Source organism: Somniosus microcephalus, chromosome 4 (assembly GCF_052327205.1).
Source record: "Somniosus microcephalus isolate GS21.2 chromosome 4, FLI_Smic_1.0, whole genome shotgun sequence".
NCBI lineage: Eukaryota > Metazoa > Chordata > Chondrichthyes > Squaliformes > Somniosidae > Somniosus > Somniosus microcephalus.
In genome coordinates, this window is record NC_140990.1 from 162137420 (window position 1) to 162163196 (window position 25777).

A 25777-nucleotide genomic window follows, 5' to 3' on the forward strand; every position below is an offset into this window, starting at 1 on the left:
CCACTGTCCACTCTACCCACTGTCCACTGTCTCCACTGTCCACTCTCCCCACTGTCCACTCTCCCCACTGTCCACTCTCCCCACTGTCCACTCTCCCCACTGTCCACTCTCTCCACTGTCCATTGTCTCCACTGTCCACTCTCCCCACTGTCCACACTCCCCACTGTCCCCACTGTCCACTGTCCCCACTGTCCACTGTCCCCACTGTCCATTCTCCCCACTGTCCACTCTCCCCACTGTCCACTCTCCCCACTGTCCACTCTCCCCACTGTCCACTCTCCCCACTGTCCACTCTCCCCACTGTTCACTCTCCCCACTGTCCACTGTCCCCACTGTCCACTGTCCCCACGGTCCACTCTCCCCACGGTCCACTCTCCCCACGGTCCACTCTCCCCACGGTCCACTCTCCCCACTGTCCACTATCCCCACTGTCCACTCTCCCCACTGTCCACTCTCCCCACTGTCCACTCTCCCCACTGTCCACTGACTCCACTGTCCACTCACTCCACTGTCCACTCACTCCACTGTCCACTCACTCCACTGTCCACTGTCTCCACTGTCCAATCTCCCCACTGTCCACTGTCTGCACTGTCCACTGTCCCCACTGTCCACTGCCCCCACTGTCCACTCTCCCCACTATCCACTCTTCCCACTGTCTACTGTCCCCACTGTCCATGGTCCACTCACTCCACTGTCCACTCGCCACTCACTCCACTCTCTCCACTGTCCACTCACCCCACTGTCCACTCTCCCCACTGTCCACTGTCCACTCTCTCCACTGTCCACTCACCCCACTGTCCACTCTCTCCACTGTCCACTCAGCTCACTGTTCAATTACTCCACCGTCCTGTCATGCCATCGCCCAATCAGTCTATTATATAGTCAACCATTGCCCCATGACCTGGCTGTCTAATCACACCACTGTCGCCTGGCCCCACAGTGCTATTGCCCCACAAGCTTAATGTCCCCTCACTCCATGGTCCAACGTCCCACAACCCCATCAGCTCAAAGTTCTGTCCCCCACTGTCCCATCACTCTACTCTCCCATTGCCCCGCTGCCCAGTCACCCCATAGTCTCATCACTCTATTGCCTAATCACTCCATTATCCAGTCACCTCACTGTCCTATCACTCCACTATCCAGTGACACCACTCCCATTGCCACACGCTCGCGTGAACACACAGTTCCATTATCCAACTGTCCTATTGCTCCACTATCTTGAGAGATTGTTTTTAACATTAAAGAGGTATAAAGTGAAATTTTAAATGTTCCCAGGTGATCAGTCACACTGCTTGGGAGCTCTGTAAAGTTAACCTTGTGCAAGCGGCAGTAGAACCACAGTGTGTCAGACTAACACTATGAGGTATTCTTCCACAATATTGAATTAGAGTGACTTACTACCAGAGTTATACTATGCATTTTCTGTCAATGTGAAACTAAAATAACTGTGTTGATGCAAATCGTGTAGTATTTGGGCTATAACAAGGGCTTTACAAGAGTATTTAATGGATGGCAAGATCATTGACAACTGGCACTACCGGCGCCAGACAGTGTGCTAAAAGCTCATCCATTGTGAATGAACTCAGTAGTTGCATAACAATCCATCTACTTGTGAATGTTCCAGTGTGTTTTACAGCAGGTCTCCTGCTGTAATCAGTTTTACTCCGCCATAAAACATGCTTCAACATTCATTACAATGTGATATGATGCTGGGCAGAAGTAATTCCCTGAAGTGAAACTGCCAATCCATTCATTTGCTGGTTTTGGATGTCTACATAAACTACCCCATCAAAAGATATACTGTTGGTTGAAACATTTCATTTAAGAACTGTTCGGCTAGCGTAGCACAAGAGTAACACAAATCTCATTTGCCAATCTCTTTTCCTTTACTGTATTATCAACTAGCTGGAGTGCCCGGCGGTGCCGAGGGTTTTTTGAGGGCATGTTGTTGTTGTTGGAAGAGAGAGAGAGAGAGACTGGGGGGAGAAGAGAGAGACTGGGGGGGAGAGAGCGACTGGGGGGAAGGGGGGGTAGAGAGCGACTGGGGGGAAGAGAGAGAGAGAGAGAGACTGGGGGGGAGAGAGAGAGAGACTGGTGGGGGAGAGAGAGACTGGGGGGGAGAGAGCGACTGGGGGGAAGAGAGAGAGAGAGAGAGACTGGGGGGAGAGAGAGAGAGGGAAAGAGAGCGGGGGAGGGAGAGAGAGAGAGAGAGAGAGACTGGGGGGAGAAGAGAGAGATGGGGGGAAGAGAGAGAGAGAGACTGTTGGGTTTAGTTCGGGATTAGCCTGGAGAGAGAGGGGGGGAAGGAGCGCCTCAGGCCTGGCCCGATGGACCCCTGCGAAGGAAGGAAGGAAGGAAGAAGGCGAGCTCTCCCTCCCTCTCCCACCCCCTCACTCTTTCCATCCCTCACCCTCTCTCTCTCCCTCCCCCTGTCTCTCCCTGCTTTACTCTCTCTCCCTCCCTCCCCTCTCCTCTCCCTCCCTGCCCCTCTACTCACCCCTCTCCCTCTCTCCCCTCTCCCACCCTCCCTCCCCCTGTCTCTCCCTCCTTTCCGGTACCAGAACGGATTTAGTCCGACATCGGGAGGCCGGGTGCCCATCGCTCCGAAGCGAGCCCGGGGTTCCTCATCGTTAACGCGGCGGTCCTTTGGACCCGGTTGGCCAGGCGGCAGACGAACGCCTTTTGCTGCGGTGGGGGGGAGAGAGAGACGCCGCCGCTCACCTGCTCACTTCCCTCTTCCCCCGGGCTTTCGGGCTGCATGGGGAAGAGAGAGCGAGACGCCGCCGCTCACCTGCTCGCTTCCCTCTTCCCCCGGGCTTTCGGGCTGCATGGGGAAGAGAGAGAGAGAGACTGGGGGGGGAGAGTGAGACGCCGCCGCTCACCTGCTCGCTTCCCTCTTCCCCCGGGCTTTCAGGCTGCACGGGGAAGAGAGAGAGAGAGACTGGGGGCGGAGAGTGAGACGCCGCCGGTTGCCGGGGTAACCCTCCTCCCTCCCCCCCCCCCCTCCTGAGCAGCTACAGGCTGTGAGGGAGGCCCGGGCCTGGGGTAACCCTCCTCCCCCGCCCTCCTGAGCGGCTACAGGCTGTGAGAGAGGCCCGGGTCCGGTTGCCGGGAAAACCTTCTTCCCCCCACCCCCGCCCTCCTGAGGGGCTACAGGCTGTGAGAGAGGCCCAGGCCCGGGCCCGGTTGCCGGGGAAACCCTTCCCCACCTCAACTCGCTCCCAAAATCCCCTGCACACACACACAAAGTGGGAAAAATAAATCAAGAATTAGGAATCAAGATGACCGCCGCTGGGGAAATCCTTCCCCACCTCAACTCACTCCCAAAATCCCCTCCACACACACACAAAGTGGGAAAAATAAATCAAGAGTTAGGAATCAAGATGGCCGCCAATCACCTCAGCTCAGAAGGATTAGCCCCGCCCACACACGCAATGAAACGCCCCCCGTGACGCACCAATTGGTCCACCATCAGGTTAATCCCCTGTACGATTGGTCAACCATCACGTCACTCAACGCTAATGAGCGGAATGTTGCCGTTTTTTGTAACTTTTTTGTATACTGTCTGAACAATTTTTGTCTGACCAAAAAGTAAATATGCCTATTAGACTCCCCTAATGATAAGCTTTCTTTTGATATAACATATGTGTAGGTACGCTCTATAACTTTTGATTGTATAGCCGGACAGACAGACAGGCAGACAGACAAACAGAGAGACAAACTGCTTTATATATATAGATAGATAGAAGATAGATAGATAGATAGATAGATACCTTCTATATATTATCAGACTGTCCTTCCACTACCTCCGTCCAAGTGATGCTGACTTGAATGGTTATGGCGGACAACTGGTTTAGACATTCAGCGCCAGATCTGGCTGGACCACATAAAGCACTATCTGGTCCTGCTCGCCTCTGCCAAAACTGTTCACTATTCCAGGATCATTCTGGAATGCAAAGATAACCCTCGGCTTCTCTTCTCAACTACAAACCGTCTCCTTAAACCCCTCTCCCCTGTCTCCTCCACCCTCAGCTCCAATAACATGGACTTCTTTGTCACTAAGACTGAGACCATACATTCAAATGCACCAGCTGCTTCCCTTCCTTCCCCGAGCCTACCGGGCCAAACTTCCTCTAAGGTTCCCCCCTGCCCTAGCCCTGAACTCACATCTTTCTCCAGTTTCTCTCCAATCTCCCTTCATGACCGCTCCGCGCTCATCTTGTCCATGAGACCCACCTCCTGCTCCCTCGACTCTATTCCCACTACACTGCTGACCACCCAACTTCCCTTCCTGGTCCCCATGTTAGCTGATATTGTTAACGGTTCTCTCTCCTCAGGTACTATCCCCTCCCCTTCAAATTTGCCATCATCACACCTCTCCTTAAAAACCTCACACTTGACCCCTCTGTCCTTGCAAACTACCGCCCCATCTTCAACCTCCCTTTCCTCTCCAAAGTCCTTGATCGTGTTGTCACCTCCCAATTCCGTGTCCATCTTTCTCAGACCTCCATATTTGAATCCCTCCAATCAGCGTTCCGCCCACGCCACAGTACCGAAATGGCCCTTATCAAAGTCACAAATGACATCCTTTGTTACTGTGGTAAACTATCCCTCCTCATCCTTCTTGACCTGTCTGCAGCCTTTGACACGGTTGACCACTCCATCCTTCTCCAACGCCTCTCCACCGTCATCCAGCAGGGTGGGACTGCACTCGCCTGATTCCATTCTTATCTATCCAGTCGTAGCCAGAGAATCACCTGCAATGGCTTCTCTTCCCACTCCTGCACTGTTACCTTTGGTGTCCCCCAAGGATCTATCCTTGTCCCCTCCTATTTCTCACCTACATGCTGCCCCTTGGTGACATCATTCGAAAACACAGCGTCAGTTTCCACATGTACGCTGATGACACCCAGCTCTACCTCACCATCTCTTCTCTCAACCCCTCCCTGGTCTCTAAATTGTCACATTGCTTGTCCGACATCCAATGCTGGATGAGCAGAAATTTCCTCCAATTAAATATTGGGAAGACCGAAGCCATTGTTTTCGGTCCCCACCACAAACTCCGTTCCCTAGCCACTGACTCCATCCCTTTCCATAGCAATTCTCTGAGACGGAACCATTCGCAACCTTGGTGTCATATTTGACCCCCGAGATGAGCTTCTGACCACATATCCGCACCATCACTAAGATTGCCATTTCCACCTCCGTAACATCACCCAACTCTGCCCTTGCCTCACTCAGCTCATCCGCTGCTGAAATCCTCATCCATGCCTCTGTTAACCCTAGACTTGACTATTCTAACGCACTCCTGGCTGGCCTCCCATCTTCCATCCTCTATAAACTTAAGCTCATCCAAAACTCTGCTGCCCGTGTCCTAACTTACACCAAGTCCTGTTCACCCATCACCCCTGTGCTCACTGACCTACATTGGCTCCCGGTTAAGCAACACCTCGATTTTAAAATTCTCATCCTTGTTTTCAAATCCCACTGTGGCCTCGCCCCTCCCTATCTCTGTAACCTCCTCCAGCCCTACAACCCTCCGAGACATCTGCGCTCCTCCAATTATGGCCTCTTGAGCATCTCCAATTTTAACTGCTCCATCATTGGTGGCCATGCTTTCAGCTGCCTAGGCCCTACGCTCTGGAATTCCTACCCTAAACCTCTCCACCTCTCTAACTCCTTTCATCCTTTAGGATGCTCCTTAAAACCTAGCTCTTTGACTACGCTTTTGATCATCGGCCCTAATATCTCCTTATATGGCTCAGTGTCAAATTTTGTTTGATAACGCTCCTGTGAACCACCTTGGGATGTTTTACTATGTTAAAAGTGCTATGTAAATGCAAGTTGTTGCTGTTATATATTATTGCTGTGGCTAAGTGGTTAGCACTTTCACTTCTGAGCCAGAAGGTTGTGGGTTCAAGTCCCATTCCAGAAACTTGTATCAGAAAAATCTAGGCTGACACTCTAGCGCAGTACTGACATAGCACTATCAGAGGTGCCGTCTTTCAGATGAGCCATTAAACCAGGTGAACGTAAAAGATCCGATGGCATTATTTTAAAGAGTTATCCCCGGTGTCCTGCTGATATTTATCCCTCAATCAAAATCTCAAAAACAGATTATCTGGTCATTATTACATTGCTGCTTGCAGTGCGCAAATGGCTGCCATATTTCCTACATTACAACAGTGACTACACTTCAAAACTACTTCATTGGCTGCAAAGCGCTTTGGGGCGTCCTGAAGTTGTGAAAGGTGCTGTATAAATGCAAGTCTTTTCTTTTTTATTATATTATCAGACTTTTCCTTGCAATACCGTCTGTATATTCTCAGTTCTTTCCTTCATATACCTTGTATACATTACTAGCTGGAGTGCCCGGCGGTGCCGAGGGTTTTTTGAGGGCATGTTGTTATGAAAAAAGTACAAATAATTTTTATATATATAAATGAGTTTGTCTGTCTGTGTGGGAAGGAGAGAGAGAGAGAGAGAGGGAAAGAGAAGTTAGAAGTTGAAGGCGCTAGATAAATGCAAGCTGGGTTAACGGCATTTCTTAGAATCACTCTGACATCCACCACAATGAAGAGAGATATTTTGAAAGCATTGGCAGTGCAACCTTTCGCAGAGGTCAAGGCCTGGATGAGCAGAGCCCGGCCACAGCAGCTCAGGAAGCGAGCGCCGGGGCGGCTGCAGAGGAGGAAGCAGCAGCCGAGCGAGAGCAGGGCGGCGGCGGGCAGCGCCATGGTGCGGCGGCCCGAGCGAGAGCAAGCCCGGGCGCTGGTCGGTGCAGCCCCGTAGCGGAGCAGAGGCTCCAGCACCCGGCGCCGCTTGGGCTCGGAGGCGGGCAGCCGGCACAGCCGCTCGAAATGGCCGTCAAAGTAGGCGAGCCTCCGGGCGAAGGGCAGCGACCGCGGCCCCGAGCAGCAGCTCCTTCCCCGCCGGCCCATCATCGCTGCTCCTACTTCCACGAGGTCGGGGTGACAGGAGAGAGGGGAGAAAGTGGCGGAGACCCCGTGGGCGGCGTAGCGCCTGAGGCCCGGCCCAAGTCACCCGAGCTGAGCTCCCGCTCCCTCCGGCCCGAAGAGCTCGGCAATGACATCCTGCAGAGTGGAGAGGCCCGGGTGACAGGAGAGAGGGGAGAAAGCGGAGAGAAGGAGGAGGCCAGCCTTTTCCAAGATGGCGGCGATGGCGGGCCGGTGGTTTGGAATCGGGCCCAGCGGGACGGGCGGTGCCTAGCTCGGGCGTGGCTGGCGAGGAGAGGCCGAGGCTTCGAGGCCTGAGGCCTGCAGGCAGCTCATCCACCGTGGATGCAAACAACCCGCGAGCGGAGAGGCCGGGGTGACAGGAGAGAGGGGAGAAAGCAGAGAGAAGGAGGAGGGTGAGGGTGGGACTGGGGCCCCTGGTCGGACAGAGGCAGAGTTGCTCCATCACAAACAACAATGGCCGCCGCTTGCTTTTCAGTTTGAAGGATTAGGCCCCGCCCACACACGCCATGAAACACCCCCCGTGACGCAGCGCGCTCCCCCCGTAGGATTGGTCAACCTTCACGTCACTCAATGCTAATGAGCGGATTTCCCCCGTATGATTGGCCAACCGCTAATGAGCGGAATTTTGAACGTTTTTTGTCTACTGTCTGAACAATTTTTGTCTGACCAAAAAGTAAATACACCTAGGACACCCTCCTAATCGTAACCTTTCTTTTGATATAACATATATGTAGGTACGCTCTATAACTTTTGAGTGATGCCCGGACAGACAGACAGACACCACTATCCTTTTATTTATATATATATAGAGAAGATAGATAGAGTAATAGAATCATACAGCACAGAGGGAGGCCGACCATCTGGCCCATCTTGTCTGTGGCAGCTCTTAGAAAAAGCTATCCAATTATTCCCACTACCCTGCTTTTTCTCCATAGCTCTGCATATTTTTCCTTTTTATGTATATCTATTTCACTTTTGAAAGTTACTATTGAATCTGCCTCCAAGACCCTTTCAGGCAGTGCATTCCAGATCATAACAACTCGCTGTGTAAAAAAATTTCCTCATCTCTCCCCTAGCCTTTTTGCCAATTATCTTAAATATGTATCATCTGGTTACTGACCCTCCTGCCAGTGGAAAGTTTCTCCCTATCTACTCTGTCAAAACCCCCCATAATTTTGAACGCCTCTAGTAAATCTCCCCGTAACCTTCTTAGCCTTAAGGAGAACAACCTGAGCTCCTCTAGTCTCTCCACGTAACTGAATTCCCACATCCCTGATACCATTCTGGTAAATCGCCTCTAAACCCTTGCCAAGGTGTTGATAAAGCATGGTGTCCTGAATTGGACACGATACTTCAGTTGAGGTCTAACTAGGGATTTATAAAGGTTTAGCACAGCTTCTTTGTTTTTGTGCTCTATGTCTGTTTATAAAGCCAAGGATCCCGAATGCTTTTTTAACAGAATTCTCAACTTGTCCTGCCACCTTCAAAGATTTGTGTATGTGAACATTGTAGGACTTTTCCTTTGAATACCCTTTCTATATTATCACAAATCTCTTTTATTAAACCTTTCCTTTCCTTTGCCAATAGAAGGGGTAGGGAAGGGTAATACAGGAAAAAGTAAGTTTAAAAGGAATTTATCATTACTTTTACTTTTTAAAATTCTTCATAACATCAGCACAAGTAATCTTGTTTTTGTGAAGTCTGTGATCTTGGAATTGAGGGATGTTGATTCTAGGAATGAACACTTCAAATTTTAGACACCTCGGCCTAGAAATTGGGTTTTGGCGCAGCGACGGCTTTAGCGCCGGAAGTTAGTGCCGGAGCTAAGTCGCGCTGGGCGGGCCAAAAATTCAATAGTTCTGCGCCCAAACGGCTGCCGGCGCTGCTGAGAGCTGTTTGCGCCTGAAAACTGGAGCTACGCGCTGAATTTCGGCGCTATTCCGGCGCTGCGGCGCCCGCTGCGGTGCGGCAGGTTCGGGAAGTGCAGGCCTCCTCCTTCCCTTAAGGAGGAGCTGCCTGCACCCGGCCGCGGCCCGCAAAAATCTTTTTAAAAATGAGCCCGGCACCTCGGACAAGTGCCGGGCTTGCTTCTGTTCCGGGGGGGGTGGGGGGAAGTCCGGGGAGGGAGCTGCGGCCAGGCGGCCGGCGGGAAAGCGGCCGGCCGCCGCGGGGCCTTTAATGCGCCGGCGCAAACACATGTTGGACTCTGTTGCCAGAGTCTTAGTTGCGGCTGCCACGGGCGAGGCGGCCGCAACTGAATTTCGGCGCTGGGGCCCGTCAGCATGGCAACCGGGACGCTGCGCACACCGATGACGTCATCGGTGCCGGCGCAGCGCTACCGGTGCAACGCCGCTTTAGGGCCCCAGGGAATTTTTGAACTGGCCATAACTCTGGCGCTAGTCCCTCTAGCGCCTCAAAAGCGGCGCTAAGGCTAGTGAATTTCTAGGCCCTCATGTCTTCCAGATCTGGTACAACACAGGTTAGATACAGAGTAAAGCTCCCTCAACACTGTCCCATCAAACACTTCCAGGGCAGATACAGCACAGGTTAGATACAGAGTAAAGCTCCCTCTACACTATCCCATCAAACACTCCCAGGGCAGGTACAGCACGGGTTGGATACAGAGTAAAGCTCCCTCTACACTGTCCCATCAAACACTCCCCTGGCAGGTACAGCACGGGTTAGATACAGAGTAAAGCTCCCTCTACACTGTCCCATCAAACACTCCCAGGACAAGTACAGCATGGATTAAATACAGAGTAAAGCTCCCTCTACACTGTCCCATCAAACACTCCCAGATCAGGTACAACACGGATTAAATACAGAGTAAAGCTCCCTCTACACTGTCCCATCAAACACTCCCAGGGCAGGTACAGCACAGGTTAGATGCAGAGTAAAGCTCCCTCTACACTGTCCCATCAAACACTCCCAGGGCAGGTACAGCAAGGGTTAGATACAGAGTAAAGCTCTCTCTACACTGTCCCATCAAACACTCCCAGGGCAGGTACAACACGGGTTAGATACAGAGTAAAGCTCCCTCTACACTGTCTCATCAAACACTCTCAGGGCAGGTACAGCATGGGTTAGATACAGAGTATAGCTCCCTCTACACTGTCCCATCAAACACTCCCAGGGCAGGTACAGCATGGGTTAGATACAGAGTAAAGCTCCCTCTACACTGTTCCATCAAACACTCTCAGGGTAGGTACAACACAGATTAGACACAGAGTAATGCTCCCTCTACACTGTCCCATCAAACACTCCCAGGGCAAATACAGCACAGGTCAGATACATAGTCATGCTCCCTCTACAATGTCCCAGCAAACACTCCCAGGGCTAGTACAGTGCAGGTTAGAAACAGAATAAAGCTCCCTCTACACTGTCCCATCAAACACTCCCAGGGCAGGAACAGCACAGATTAGGTACAGAGTAAAGCTTACTCTACACTGTCGCATCAAACACTCCCAGGGCAGGTACAGCACAGGTTAGATACAAGGCACTGCACTTACTGTACTACACTGCATTCTACTGTACTGCTCTGCACTGTATTGTACTCTGTTGCAATGCACTATATGGGAGTGTACTGTAGTCGATTGATCTGCACCCTATAGTATTTTATTGTACTGTATTGTACTGCACTGTACTGCACTGTGTTGTACAGCACTGTATTGCACTGCACTGAAATGCACTGTATTTAATGAACTGTATTGTACTGCACTGTATTGTACTATATTTAATGCACTGTATTGGTACTGCACTGAATTGCGCTGCACTGTATTGTACTGCACTGTATTGTACTGCACTGCACTGTAATGCACTGTACTGTATTGCACTGTATTATCATGCACTGTATTGCACTGTACTGTATTGTATTGCACTGTATTGTACTGCACTGTACTGTATTGTATTGTACTGCATGGTATTGTACTGCACTGCACTGTATTGTACTGTATTTCAATGCACTGTATTGTACTGCACTGCATTGCACTTTATTGCACTGTATTAGTTTAGAAGAATGAGAGGTGATCTAATTGAAACATATAAAATTCTTAAGGGGCTTGTCAGGGTTAATCCTGGGAAAATGTTTCCCCGGCTGGGGAATCTAGAACACGGGGTCACAGTCACAGAATAAGGGGTAGGCCATTTAGGACAGAGATTAGGAGAAATTTCTTCACTCAAAGGGTTGTGTATCTTTGGAATTCTCTACCCCAGAGGGCTGTAGATGCTCAGTCGTTGAGTATATCCAAGACAGAGGTAGATACATTTTGGGGAACAAAGGGAATTAAGGGATATTGGGATAGTGCAGGAAGGTGGAGTTGCGGTAGAAGATCAGCCATGATTTTATTGAATGGCGGAGCAGGCTCGAGGGGCCAAATGGCCTACTCCTGCTCCAATTTCTTATGTTCTTAAGTATTGTACTGCACTGTTTTGCGCTGTATTGTACTGCACTGTATTGCACTGCACTGTATTATATTGCACTGTATTGTACTGCACTGTATTGTACTGCATTGTATTGTACTGCATTGTATTGGACTGCACTGTATTAGACTGCACTGTATTAGACTGTACTGTATTAGACTGCACTCTATTGCACTGTATTGTACTGCACTGTATTGTGCTACACTGTATTTTAATGCACTGCACTGTATTGTGCTGCATTGTACTGCACTGTTTTACACAGCACTGTATTACACTGCAATGCACTGCATTGTATTGTAATGCACTGTATTGTACTGCACTGTATTGTGCTGCACTGTATTGCACTGCACTGTGTTTTATTGTACTGTATTGCACTACATTGTAATATAATGTATTACACTGCATTGTACTGCACTGTATTATATCACACTGTATTGGATTGCTCAGTATTGAACTGCACTGTATTGCACTGCACTGTGTTGTATTGTACTGTATTGTACTGCATTGTATTATAATGTTTTACACTATATTGTACGGCACTGCACTCTATTGTACTGCAGTGCAGTGCACTGTATTGCACCATATTGCATTGCACTATATTGCACTGTTTTGCACTGTTTTGCACCGCACTGTATTGTGCTGCATTGTATGACACTACACTCTATTGTATTGCACTGTATTGTACTGCATTTTATTGCACTGCACTGCATTGCATTGTATTGCACTGCACATGCACTGCATTGTAATGTATTGCACAGTATTACACTGCACTCTATTGTACAGCACTGTATTATACTGCACTGTATTGTACTGCACTGTATTGTACTGCACTGTATTGTAATGCACTGTATTGCACTGCACTGTATTGTAATGCACTGTATTGCACTTTACTGCACTGTATTGCACTTTACGGCACTGTATTGTACTGCATTGTATTGCACAGCACGACATTGTATTGCACTGCACTGTATTGTACTACAATGCATTGCACTGTTTTGCACTACACTGCATTGTATTGCACTGCACTGTATTGTGCTGCACTGTATTGTGCTGTACTGTATTACACTGTGCTGTATTGTGCTGTACTGTATTGTGCTGTACTGTATTGCACTGCACTGTATTATACCGCATTGTATTTTACTGTGCTGTACTGTACTGCACTGCATTGTATTGTACTGCACTGTATTGCACTACACTGTATTGCACTGCACTCTATTGTACTGCGCTGTATTGTACTGTGCTGGATTGCATTGCACTGTATTGTACTGCACTGTATTGCATTGCACTGTATTGTACTGTGTTGGATTGTACTGCACTGCATTGCACTGCACTGTATTGCACTGCACTCTATTGTACTGCGCTGTATTGTACTGTGCTGGATTGCATTGCACTGTATTGTACTGCACTGTATTGCATTGCACTGTATTGTACTGCGCTGTATTGTACTGTGTTGGATTGTACTGCACTGCATTTCACTGCACTGTATTGCACTGCACTGTATTGCACTGCACTATATTACACTGCACTGTATTGTACTGTACTGTATTGTACCGCACTGCACTGCACTGTATTGTACTGCACTGTATAGTACTGTCCTGTATTGTACTGCACCGTATTACACTGCACTGCATTGTACTGCACCGTATTACACTGCACTGTATTGTAAGGAAGGATATTAGCTCTGATGATGTGGAATCTGTATGGGTAGAACTGAGAAATACCAAGGGGCAGAAAACGTTAGTGGGAGTGGTATATAGACCACCAAACAGTAATGCGGAGGTTGGGGATGGCATTAAAAGGGAAATTAGAGAAGCGTGCAAAAAGGGCACAGCAGTCATCATGGGTGACTTTAATCTACATATAGATTGGGCCGACCAAATTAGTAACAATACTGTGGAGGAGGAATTCCTGGAGTGTTTACGGGATGGTTTCCTGGACCAATATGTCGAGGAACCAACCAGAGATCAGGCTATCTTAGACTGGGTATTATGTAACGAGAAAGGATTAATTAGCAATCTTGTTGTACGAGGCCCCTTGGGTCGGAGTGATCATAATATGATCGAATTCTTCATTAAGATGGAGAATGAAGTAGTTGACTCAGAGACTAGGGTCCTAAATTTAAATAAAGGAAACTATGATGGTCTGAGGCGCGAATTGGGTAGGATTGATTGGAGAATGTCACTCAAAGGGTTAACGGTGGATAGGCAATGGCAAACATTCAAAGACCACATGGATGAACTACAGAATTTGTTCATCCCAGTTTGGCATAAAAATAAAACAAAAAAGGTGACTCAACCGTGGCTAACGAGGGAAATTAGGGATAGCATAAGATCCAAGGAGAGGACATATAAATTGGCCAGAAAAAGCAGTAATGCAGAGGATTGGGAGCAGTTTAGGATTCAACAAAGGAGGACAAAGGGATTAATTAAGAAAGGGAAAATAGAATATGAGAGTAAGCTTGCAGCGAACATAAAAACTGACTGTAAAAGCTTTTATAGATATGTGAAGAGAAAAAGATTGGTGAAGTCAAGCATAGGTCCCTTGCAGTCAGAATCGGGGGAATTTACAATAGGGAACAAAGAAATGGCGGACCAATTACATACATATTTTGGTTCTGTCTTCACAAAGGAGGACACAAATAACCTCCCTGAAATGTCGGGGAACATAGGGTCTGATGAAAGGGAGGAACTAAAAGAAATCAGTATTTGTAGGGAAATGGTGTTAGGGAAATTGATGGGATTGAAGGCCGATAAATCCCCAGGGCCTGATAATCTACATCCTAGGGTACTTAAGGAAGTGGCCCTAGAAATAGTAATTGCATTGCTAATCATCTTCCAACATTCGATGGAATCTGGAACAGTACCCATGGATAGGAGGGTAGCTAATGTTGCCCCACTGTTCAAAAAAGGTGGTAGAGAGAAAACGGGGAATTACAGGCCGGTAAGCCTGACATCGGTAGTGGGGAAAATGCTAGAGTCCATTATAAAAGATGTAATAGCAGAGCACTTGGAAAACAGTGACAGGATCGGACAAAGTCAACATGGATTTACAAAAGGTAAATCGTGCTTGATTAATCTACTGGAATTTTTTGAGGATGTAACTAGTAAAATAGATAAGGGAGAACCAGTGGATGTGGTGTATTTGGACTTTCAGAAGGCTTTCGATAAGGTCCCACATAAGAGATTAGCGTGTAAAGTTAAGGCACATGGGACTGGGGGCAAGGTATTGACTTGGATAGAGAACTGGTTGGCAGACAGAAAGCAAAGAGTTGGAATAAACGGGTCTTTTTCTGATTGGCAGGCAGTGACTAGTGGGGTATCACAGGGATCGGTCCTTGGACCCCAGCTATTCACAATATATATTAATGATCTAGACAAGGGAACTAGATGTAATATCTCCAAATTTGCAGACGACACAAAGCTGGGTGGGTGTGTGTGCTGTGAGGAGGATGCTGAGAAACTACAGGATGTTTCGGACAGGTTGGGTGATTGGGTAGAAGCATGGCAGATGCAATATAACATGGATAAATGTGAGGTTATCCACTTTGGTGTCAAAAACAGGAAGGCAGATTATTATCTGAATGGCAATAGATTGGGAGAAGGGGAAGTGCAACGAGACCTGGGTGTCCTTGTGCACCAGTCGCTGAAGGTAAGCATGCAGGTGCAGCAGGCAGTTAAGAAGGCATATGGTATGTTGGCCTTCATAGCGAGAGGGTTTGAGTACAGGAACAAGGATGTCTTGCTGCAGTTGTACAAGGCCTTGGTGAGACCACATCTTGAGTATTGTGTGCAGCTTTGGTCGCCTTATCTGAGGAAGGATATTCTTGCCATGGAAGGAGTTCAGCGAAGATTCACCAGGCTGATACCTGGGATGGCAGGAATGATGTATGAGGAGAGATTGGGTCGATTGGGCTTGTACTCGCTGGAGTTTAGAAGAATGAGAGGGGATCTCATTGAAACTTATAAAATTCTGGCAGGACTGGACAGACTAGATGCAGGGAGGATGTTTCCGATGGTCGGGGAATCCAGAACCAGGGGTCACAGTCTAAGGATAAGGGGTAGGCCTTTTAGGACAGAAATGAGGAGGAATTTCTTCACCCAGAGAGTGGTGAACCTATGGAATTCTCTACCGCAGAAGGCAGTAGAGGCCAATTCATTATATATATTCAAGAAGGAGTTGGATATATTTCTTAAGGCTAAAGGGATCAAGGGGTATGGGGAGAAAGCAGGGACAGGGTACTGAATTTGGATGATCAGCCATGATCGCATTGAATGGCGGAGCAGGCTCGAGGGGCCGAATGGCCTACTCCTGCTCCTATCTTCTATGTTTCTATGTATTGCACTGTATTGTACTGTGCTGTATTGTACTGCACTGCACTGTACTACACCGTATTACACTGCACTGTATTGTATTGCACTGTATTGTACTGTGCTGTATTGTACTGCACTGCACTGTATTGTACTGCACCGTATTACACTGTATTACACTGCCCAGTCTTGTACTGCACTGTATTGTACTATATTGTACTCTGTTGTTTAACTTTCCACTGTACTGGTCTACACTCTACAGCACATACAGTACTGCTGACTTCAATATATTGTTTATATTTCATTCTATCAAAGGCTTCAGCACACAAATAAGGAAACAATTATTTAAATAATCACAATTTCAATTTTAAATTATTTTCAATCCACTTATGTTCAGGACTAGTTGATTTGAAAACACATTATCAGGAATTTGGATGACATACACCCCACCAGTTTGATACAACTGCTGAGTTCAATTTTTTTGGATATGCCTTGTTCTGTAACTTTACTTTCTCCCAGTTCCACACTTTCCCCCCTCTCCTTCATGCCTGCCCCTGTGCCGTGCACCATTCCAGAGTTGGAGCAAGTAGCCAGGCTTTCTTCTTCAGAAACCTCCAACAATCCCAGCCTACACAGGCTGTTCGGAGGTGCGTGAGATGACAAAGGATGACCTGCCCCCTTGATCATTCTTCCCTCATTATAATTTGCTTTGTCTCCACTCAACGCCTTACGTGGCAGGTCGGGCAGATACGGGGGGATTTCAAAGTGAGGGAGAGCCCACCTTCTGTGTATCACTGTGGAACAGTTCCCAGTGCAATGGGCTTATCCGTTAGTTCCTACAAGTAATAAAGAAAGAGTAACTCTTACTGATTCTGAATGGTTTCTTCGAACACCTCTTACTGACTTGAGTTTATCTGGTACAGGATGTTCAATACTTACTCCTGACATGGGAGTGTAGGCAGGAGGAGGGCTGTGTCCTGTTTGGCTCTGGTGGGAAGAATGGAATGATGATTACATGAGTGGCTACATGAATGGCACAACGGATGCAAAGAATGAAAATGAACATCAAAGAAATGAAAAATGCAATGACTCTGCAAAATGGAACAGAGGTTATGAAATTCAAGGCACTCACCAAACTAATGAAATGAACAACATGATATTTTAGTTACAACGACTAAGTTGCTCTGTAGATGATTGTTGTCAATGCTCATTTTACGTGTTTAGAATCTGAGATTCACCATACCTCACTTTTAACTAATATGCGACTGTGGACCAATTCCTCAGTCAGATTTTTCTTCCCAAATTTCTCCCTCCACTCCTTCTCTGTTGCTGTGGTGTGGCTCCACCAACACCAGCAAGCCTCCATTCCCTTGACCACTGGCCATTCTTCAGGTATGACTGCAGTCAGTGAGGGGGCCACTGCAGCCAAGCCGAATGCTGTCAGCTTCCAACATCTACAGACATACGTACACACACGCACATGCGCATGCACAGATGCATGCCACACGCATGCACCCACACACACGCACGTGCGCACTCACACACACGCACCCACACACACGCACATGCGCATGCACAGATGCATGCCACACGCATGCGCCCACACACACGCACGTGCGCACTCACACACACGCACCCACACACACACATGTGCACTCACACACATGCACAGACACACACACACGTATTTACGTACACACACAGGCACACATATGCAGACAGACACATGCTCACACATGTACATGCATATACACACACACAGTCACACGCACATACAAACATGCGCACATGCTTCCAGCAGGAATCACTTAATAATGAGCTGCAGTTGGCCCACTCACTGGTTTGCCTCTTTATATTCAAGGACATTGAGGCCAACTGTAATGCTTTCAAAGGCACCCAGTTGAAATCAGCTGACTCAAGGGAGACCCAAAGTATTGGCCCTGGGACCTCCCTGGTCTGTTTGATCCAGTATTACACCATGTGTTGCATTCAACGCTCAGCTAGTGGGGCAGGTTCTCATTCATGTATCTGTTTAGTCAATGATAATAGTTTATGGCAAGGCATGGTATGAGTTGGTTTCCAGCCACATTTACAATCTGTGCCACATGGCATGCGTCACCGTTAATACAATGCTTTTCTCATTAATACAGACGTTTCTTTTCCTGCTGTTATAAATTATCAATTGTTTGTGCCAATTGTTTCACCTCCCTCTCCTCCCTGAATATGTTGTTTCCTTGCTGGAAGATTGTTCTATGGGTGCCTGCCACCTCCAGTGCCTCCTCAAAGTGGCCATTCTGCCTGGCTGTCAAGGGGCTATTCAACCACGGGGGCTTCACAGCTAAGTCTAAGATCCAGGCATATGCACTTCCACCAGGGGTTGCTAGATAGCGATCAGGAGTGGGAACACTAGCCAATGTTTGCCGTGCTGTGACCAATTGTAACACCCTACTGCTCCCCTGGATGAGATCAGTTAACACAACACAGATCAGGAATCAAATTTGCCACCTTGCTGGTCTGAAAGGCTCAGCTACTCACTGGACGAGCTGGCTCTGCCGGCAAATGACCAACATCAGGGTACTTAGTTGACATCTGCAGCAGAAATCTTTTAAGCGTTTTCAATGTTTCACAAACCTAGATTATTACAGATCCAGTGACCTCTATTTTCCTCTCCAAATTTTCACATTTCTCCTTTAACTTTAGTATGATTCACTAGTCACTGAAGGATGTGCTGTGAACTAGCTACATACCATCATTGTGCTGCCTACTGTGAAAAAAGCCAATGATCGGTTACATCTGGCTCAACTATCCCATTTTAATCAGGATATACTGACATCAAATAGCATGTCCAAGGAGGAGCTGCAGTGTTGGGCAAGACTCCTGAGTCAGCACAAACCTGCCGTCCTGCCCCTAACAGCATCCTGGATTCTCTCCTTTAACACGCGGCACAGTGAGCGGGTGGTCTGATAGAGTTACACAGTTGGTCCGGTTATTAACTCAATGCTCTAAATAAACAGAAACTTAAAATGTTTCAACTGCTCTCACTTAATGCTTTTATTTTATTCCTGTTGGTAACGGTTAGTGATGTGATTCGGGAAACAGCAATCACTTTGGTTCTTTTCTGTGCTTTTGTCTGTGACAGACCGGGATGAGTGTTGGGGGACAGATTGCTGTTTTCTTTGCAAACTATACCGTACTATACCAGTCCACATTATCATTCATACCACACTGTGACTGGTATAGTACAGGCTGGAATGGTATGGATGATAGGATGGATTGGTATTGTGTCATTGATAGTACAGGCTGGTATGGCGTGAATGATTGTGTAGACAGGTAGGGTACGGGTGATAGTATGGATTAGTGGATTATGACTGGTATAGTATGGACTGGTATGGAACAGGTAGGTATTGTGGTGTATGTGCCTTTAAGAGCAATTGTGGTGTATGTGCCTTTAAGAGCCCCAGGTGTGCGTAATGCCGGTAATTGCCACTTGGGCTATATAAGCCTGTGTATTTAGAAACCCCCCCCCAGACTTGCTTAGTAAATACCTATGAACCAACTCCTGTCTTCAGTGTCTTTATCTACACACGGACACTACAGTGGCGACGAAGTGGAAACGGACTTACCTGCAATTCGGCAGCACCTCAAGGACATCGATTCCTCCAGCGTCCAGAAGACTCAAGGAAGTAAGAGAAACTGTGGTTTCACCAGCTGGCCAAGCTGGTGACAGGTACTGCGCTAATCCTTCCTGGGCGTCAGGCTGGAGCTCCAGCGGCGGGCTCTACAGCTGAGACAGGCAGCGAAATCGGAGGCAAGCAATAACGGACTGGGAGGGTGCACTCGAGAGACGGCCGGCGCGGCAAGCAGGTCAGCGTTTAGACCTCCGTCGGGAATGAGTCTCCAACAGTGAATAAACGGAAACCACAGTAAAACAGCATTGTTATCGGTAGCAGCGGCGGGAAAGCGCGGGAAGCGCCATATCGTTGCTACAGACAGAAAAAAAAAGCGCGGGAAGCGCCATATCTTTTCTGAAATGCCTAAATCTGGTAATATTGAGGCTTTTGATGGCGAAATAGAAGATTGGACCACATACGTGGAAAGAGTAGAGGTTTATTGCACTGCAAATGGAATAACAGATGAAAAAAAAGCTTCAGTACTTCTGAACTTAATGGGCGCGAAGACATACGGGCTGTTACGAAATTTAATCACTCCAGCCAAACCAAAGGACAAGACTTTTAAAGAAATTGTTGATACCCTGCAGGAGCATTTAAACCCAACACCGCTGCTGATAGCGGAGCGATTCAAGTTCTTCAAGAGAAATCAACACAAGAATGAAAGTAACGCTGATTACCTAACCGAATTAAGAAAGCTATCAAAGTACTGCCAATTCGGAGCAGGACTATCGGATTATCTTCGAGACAAATTTGTTTGCGGTCTCTTAAGTGAAGGAACACAAAAAAGACTGCTTTCTGAAAAAGATTTAACATTGGACAAAGCTTTCAGTATGGCTATATCATACGAAGCAGCAGCAAAAGAAGCTGCAGAGATACAACAAGAGACACAGGACTTCAGCACCCATAAAATGACACAGGAGTTCGGAAGATGTTATCGCTGCGGCAGACCCACCCATAACCAAAGGGACTGCTGGTTCAAGGGCAAAGCATGCAGGCAATGTGGTAAGATTGGACACATTGCACGGGTATGCCAATCTGGACAAAATAAATCCACTGACAGAAAACAAAAAATCAATAAAGAAAAGTACAGGAAGGTACAAATGATGACGGACAATAGCTCCGAAGACCAGAATAGCGATAGCGACTCTGGAAACAAGAGACTAAGCTGTCTCAAATTACATAATGTACTTGCCAAAGATGATTACCAAACCATTTGGGTTACCCTCACAATAGCAGGGTCCCCAGTTAAAATGGAGCTAGATACAGGATCAGCTCTAACCGTAATAAATCGACGAGATTACGAGAGACTATTTTCGCATATACCTCTAAAAGACACATCCATTATCTTAAAAACATATACGGGGCAGAAAGTCTACCCCAAAGGAAAAATAAGGGTGCCTGTGGTATACAACGGCAAAGAAATACAAAAGTTGTATTTATACATTCTACAAGGTGGTGGTCCACCGTTGTTGGGACGTCAATGGATAAGGAAGATACGTTTAGACTGGCACTCCATTCAGGCACTGACGGTGACCAGTAAGGAAAAAAACAATGATGACATCATACCTGAACGATTAAAAGACATCTTGGCCAACGCCAAAGAAGTGTTTCAAGAGAAACTAGGAACCTTGAAAGGCATCACCGCCTCAATAAAAGTGGAAGATACAGCAATTCCAAAATTTTTTAAGGCAAGACCGGTGCCATACGCAATACGTCCGGCAGTCGAGGCAGAGCTGAAGAATTTGGAAAAGGCAGGCGTATTATCCAAAATAGATTGGAGCGAATGGGCAACACCCATCGTACCAGTCATGAAAAAAACATTGAAAAATAACTCTGAGGAACAGAAAAAAATTCGCATCTGTGGGGACTTTAAGGTGACTGTAAACCCGGTCCTTCACACGGTACAGTATCCTCTTCTGAGGATAGAAGATATTTTCGCCTCACTATCCGGAGGGAAACGTTTCACAAAAATTGACTTGGCACAGGCATATCTACAGATGGAGGTTGAGGAGACCTCTAAAAAGTATCTCACAATAAACACACACAAAGGCCTGTACCAGTACAATCGACTGGTTTTTGGAATAGCATCAGCCCCAGCTATCTGGCAAAGAGCTATGGAGCAAGTCCTGCAAGGGATTCCGGGGACTCAATGCTACCTAGACGACATCCTTATAACAGGAGAAAACGACAACGAGCACCTTGCCAATTTGGAGCAGGTGCTCACTAGGCTGAAAGAACGGGGCCTACGAGCAAATCGCCCCAAGTGCGAATTTTTCCAAAATTAGATATCATATTGTGGCCACATAATTAATAAGGAAGGGTTGCATAAGTCACCTGAAAAAATTGAAGCAGTTATAAAAGCCCCAGCACCTGAAAATGTTTCACAATTAAGGTCATTCCTGGGATTAATAAATTACTATCATAAATTTTTACCGAACTTATCAACTATTCTACACCCTCTTAATGATCTTCTACAGACAGGAGTGATTTGGAAATGGAACGAAGACTGTAAACGTGCCTTCCATAAATGTAAAGACTTAATCACATCCGAGAAAATTTTGGCTCATTACAACCCATCACTACCAATCAGACTGGCGTGCGATGCATCCCCTTACGGCATAGGAGCGGTATTGTCCCATAGATTCCCTGATGGCTCGGAACGGCCGATAGCTTTTGCGTCACGCTCGTTGAACTCAGCTGAGCGTAACTATGCCCAGATAGACAGGGAAGCACTCAGCCTGGTATGGGGAGTGAAGAAATTCAACCATTACCTACACGGACAAAAATTTACCTTGCTGACTGACCATCAACCCCTCATCTCCATATTCAACCCTAAAAAAGGTGTCCCCATTATGACGGCACAAAGACTACAGAGGTGGTCCCTTTTTCTAGGGGCACACCAATACAACATTGAATACAAAGGGTCAAAACAGCATGGGAATGCTGACGGTTTATCACGCCTACCGTTGCCAACGATAGAAGAGGCACCTACAGTAGACCCAGTAGAGATATTCCACTCTACCATAGTGGAATGTCTACCGGTGACAAATTCTGCCATTGAAAGGGAGACAAGAAATGACCCTACTCTCTCACGGGTCTACGATTTAACAGTGAAGGGATGGCCAGCACATGGCGAACCACTGTTGCCAGCATTCTCGCAAAGAAGAGAACAGCTGTCAGTGTGCCGAGGAACCTTGATGTGTGGATCCAGAGTGGTGATTCCACCCAAACTCCAGGATAAAGTGCGAAAGGAGCTTCACGAGGGGCATCTGGGTGGAGTGAAAATGAAGAACCTAGCTAGGGCATTTGTATGGTGGCCAGGTATCGATGGAGACATCGAAGACATGACCAAGAGCTGCCTAGGATGCCAGAAGGTCCAAAATGCTCCGCCACAGGCCCCTCTACATCCATGGGAGTGGCCCTCATTCCCTGGCAAAGGGTGCACATCGACTTTGCTGGTCCATTTATGGACTCAATGTTCTTAATCGCAGTTGATGCACACTCCAAGTGGCCGGAGGTAATAAAGATGTCCTCCACCACCACGGAAAAAACCATCACAGTATTAAGGACCATATTTGCCAGGAATGGGCTGCCGGAGCAGATATGTTCTGATAATGGACCGCAATTTGTGTCCGAAGAATTCAGAAAGTTCTTAAAGAACAATGGGGTAAAGCACTACACGTCCGCCCCATACCATCCCGCCACCAATGGATTGGCTGAAAGGTTTGTCCAGACCTTCAAGAAGGCCATCAAGGCCATGGGTAATGAAGACATAAAACTTCAGCACAAGGTGGATAACTTCTTATTTGCATATAGGAATGCAACGCATATGGTTACTAACCAAACTCCCGCCATGATGTTCTACAATAGAAACCTAAGATGCCGGCTGGATTTGGTCAAGCCCAACATCCGAAGGGACGTGGAGAACCGGCAGTTTCAGGGCATGAATGAAAGGCCAACTAGGGCCTGCCAGATAGGCCAACCGGTTTTGGCCCGGGACTACCGTACTGAGAAATGGCAGCCTGGAACTATCTGCACACGATTAGGACCTCTGATGTATACCGTGGACATCGGAGACAGCATAATAAGGCGCCATGCTGACCAAATCATCAAGTCATCCGAAAAGGGACAACCTACACCACCACTCTATACATCTAACGATGAAGTAGAGATACCCATATCTACCTCCGATCCGGTGATACTGGAGCCCAATGAACCCGACACTGGCCTTCAAGCCGAATCAGCCTTGCCAGAAGAACCTACTACACCACCAGAAACTACTACACCCCCGAGGCGTTATCTGGACCGAGTCAGGAAGCCTCCTGAGAGACTAACTTATAATTAATTAATACAGCAATGTATATTATTTTGCATATAACATGTAATTAATAATTACTTAAAATATGATGTACTAGTTAGCTAGAAGGGGAGGAATTGTGGTGTATGTGCCTTTAAGAGCAATTGTGGTGTATGTGCCTTTAAGAGCCCCAGGTGTGCGTAATGCCGGTAATTGCCACTTGGGCTATATAAGCCTGTGTATTGTGTATATCCTTTAGAAACCCCCCCCCAGACTTGCTTAGTAAATACCTATGAACCAACTCCTGTCTTCAGTGTCTTTATCTACACACGGACACTACAGGTATGGTACGGGTAATAGTGTGGATTGGTAGAGGACAAAATGGTATGGCTGAAGCCTTTATCCATGCTCTCGTCACCTCAAAACTCCATTTCTCCAATGCCCCCCTTGTTAGATTTCTATCTACAACCTTGCATAAACTCCAACTTGTTCAAATTTTAGCTATCTGTATCCTATCCTACCTGCCTATCACCCTTGTCCTTGCTAACCTACATTGAATCCTTGTGCCCCAATGCATCAAACTCAGCACATCCTATCTCTGGAATCTCCACCAGCCTTGTATCTCTTCCCTATGGCAGTGTCAGCAGCCGCTCAGAGGTAGCACTCTCCCCTCTGAGTTCGAAGGTTGTGGGTTCGAGTCTCACTCCAGAGACTTGAACCCATAATCCAGGCTGACACTCCCGTGCAGTGCTGAGGGAGCGGTGCACTGTCGGAGGTGCCGTCTTTCGGATGAGACGTTAAACTGAGGCCCCGTCTGCCCTCTCAGGTGGATGTAAAAGATCCCATGGCACTATTTTGAAGAAGAGCAGGGGAGTTCTCCACAATGTCCTGGCCAATATTTATACCTCAACCAACATCACTAAAAAAGCAGATGATCTAGTCATTTATCTCCTAATTCTGTTTGTGGGATCTTGTGAGCAAATTGGCTGCTGCGTTTCCTACGTTACAACAGTGACTACATTTCAAAAAGTACTTAATTGGCTGTAAAGCGCTTTGGGACGTCCTGAGGATGTGAAAGGCGCTATATAAATGCAAGTTCCTTCTTGCTTTGCTTTCTGTGGCTTGGTGTCTTACTCTGCTACAGATAGTAGCCAAAAGTAAGTTGCTGTTGATGAGGTTGCATGCAGGAGTCCTATGCTTTACACTGCACCTCAGCACAAACCTCTGACCCTGAGCTACAGCCCTCACTGTTGATTCTCAGTCTCTCAAGCTGATACTTGGATACGAATGCCAATATGTGTGGCATCCACAGATAGTTTTGTTATGTGTGCTCCTGTCCACTGTGAACTGGATTCAGCAGCCATGTGCAGACGTGACAGGCTGCCATTTTAACACACCATGCCAGTTCCTACCCTGCAATCATGCATTTTATTTAAAAAAACAGAATTTTACAATCAAGTAAAGTCTACAGGCTTTCTTGGTACTGTATATTGCAGGTTATATTAAATGGTACAGGTATACCACAGCATCATATATTCAGGGTGGTTCCTTGGTAGAGAGGGGAATTAGAGTGGGCCAAGGGCCGATTGGGGATATTATCGCGTATGGGAATTTGGGCGAGTGACAAAGAATCCCAACAACAGGAGGCTTCACTGACTCCCATTAGAATGAGACATTTCTGCTGCCACAAAAGCTGCTTCCATGGCCACCATCAGCCTGACTGGAGCAAGAATCTTACAGCACCGAAGGAGGCCATTCGGCCCATCATGTCCGTGACGGCTCTTTAAAAGAGTTATCCAGTTAGACCCACTCCCCTGCTCGTTGCTCGGAGCCCTGAAATTTTCTCCTTTTCAAGTATTTATCCAATCCCCTTTTGAAAGTTACTGTTGAATCTGCTTCCAACACCCTTTCAGGTAGCGCTGCACCTGCCTCCCCCCCCCCCCCCCAGGCCAATTTATCTTTCCTGAGGCGCGGTGCCCAGAACTGAGGGCAATGCAGATCACAACATTAAGATTAAGGGGTGATCTATTCGAGGTGTTTAAGATGATTAAAGAAGTTAGGGTAGATAGAGAGAAACTATTTCCTCTGGTGGGGGAAATCCAG

The 25777-nt window shown here is 47.4% G+C and overlaps 1 protein-coding gene across 2 annotated transcripts in view; it reads right to left on the reverse strand.

The window, feature by feature from the left end:
- The window catches only part of erbb4b (erb-b2 receptor tyrosine kinase 4b), a 1694493-nt gene that overhangs the window by 23847 nt on the left and 1644869 nt on the right, over nucleotides 1-25777 (reverse strand). For both annotated transcript variants that reach the window (XM_085985415.1, XM_085985416.1), the window contains exon 26: nucleotides 16646-16693. In XM_085985415.1, coding sequence (XP_085841541.1) covers nucleotides 16646-16693 — 48 coding nt within the window. The remainder of the gene's footprint in view (nucleotides 1-16645; nucleotides 16694-25777) is intronic.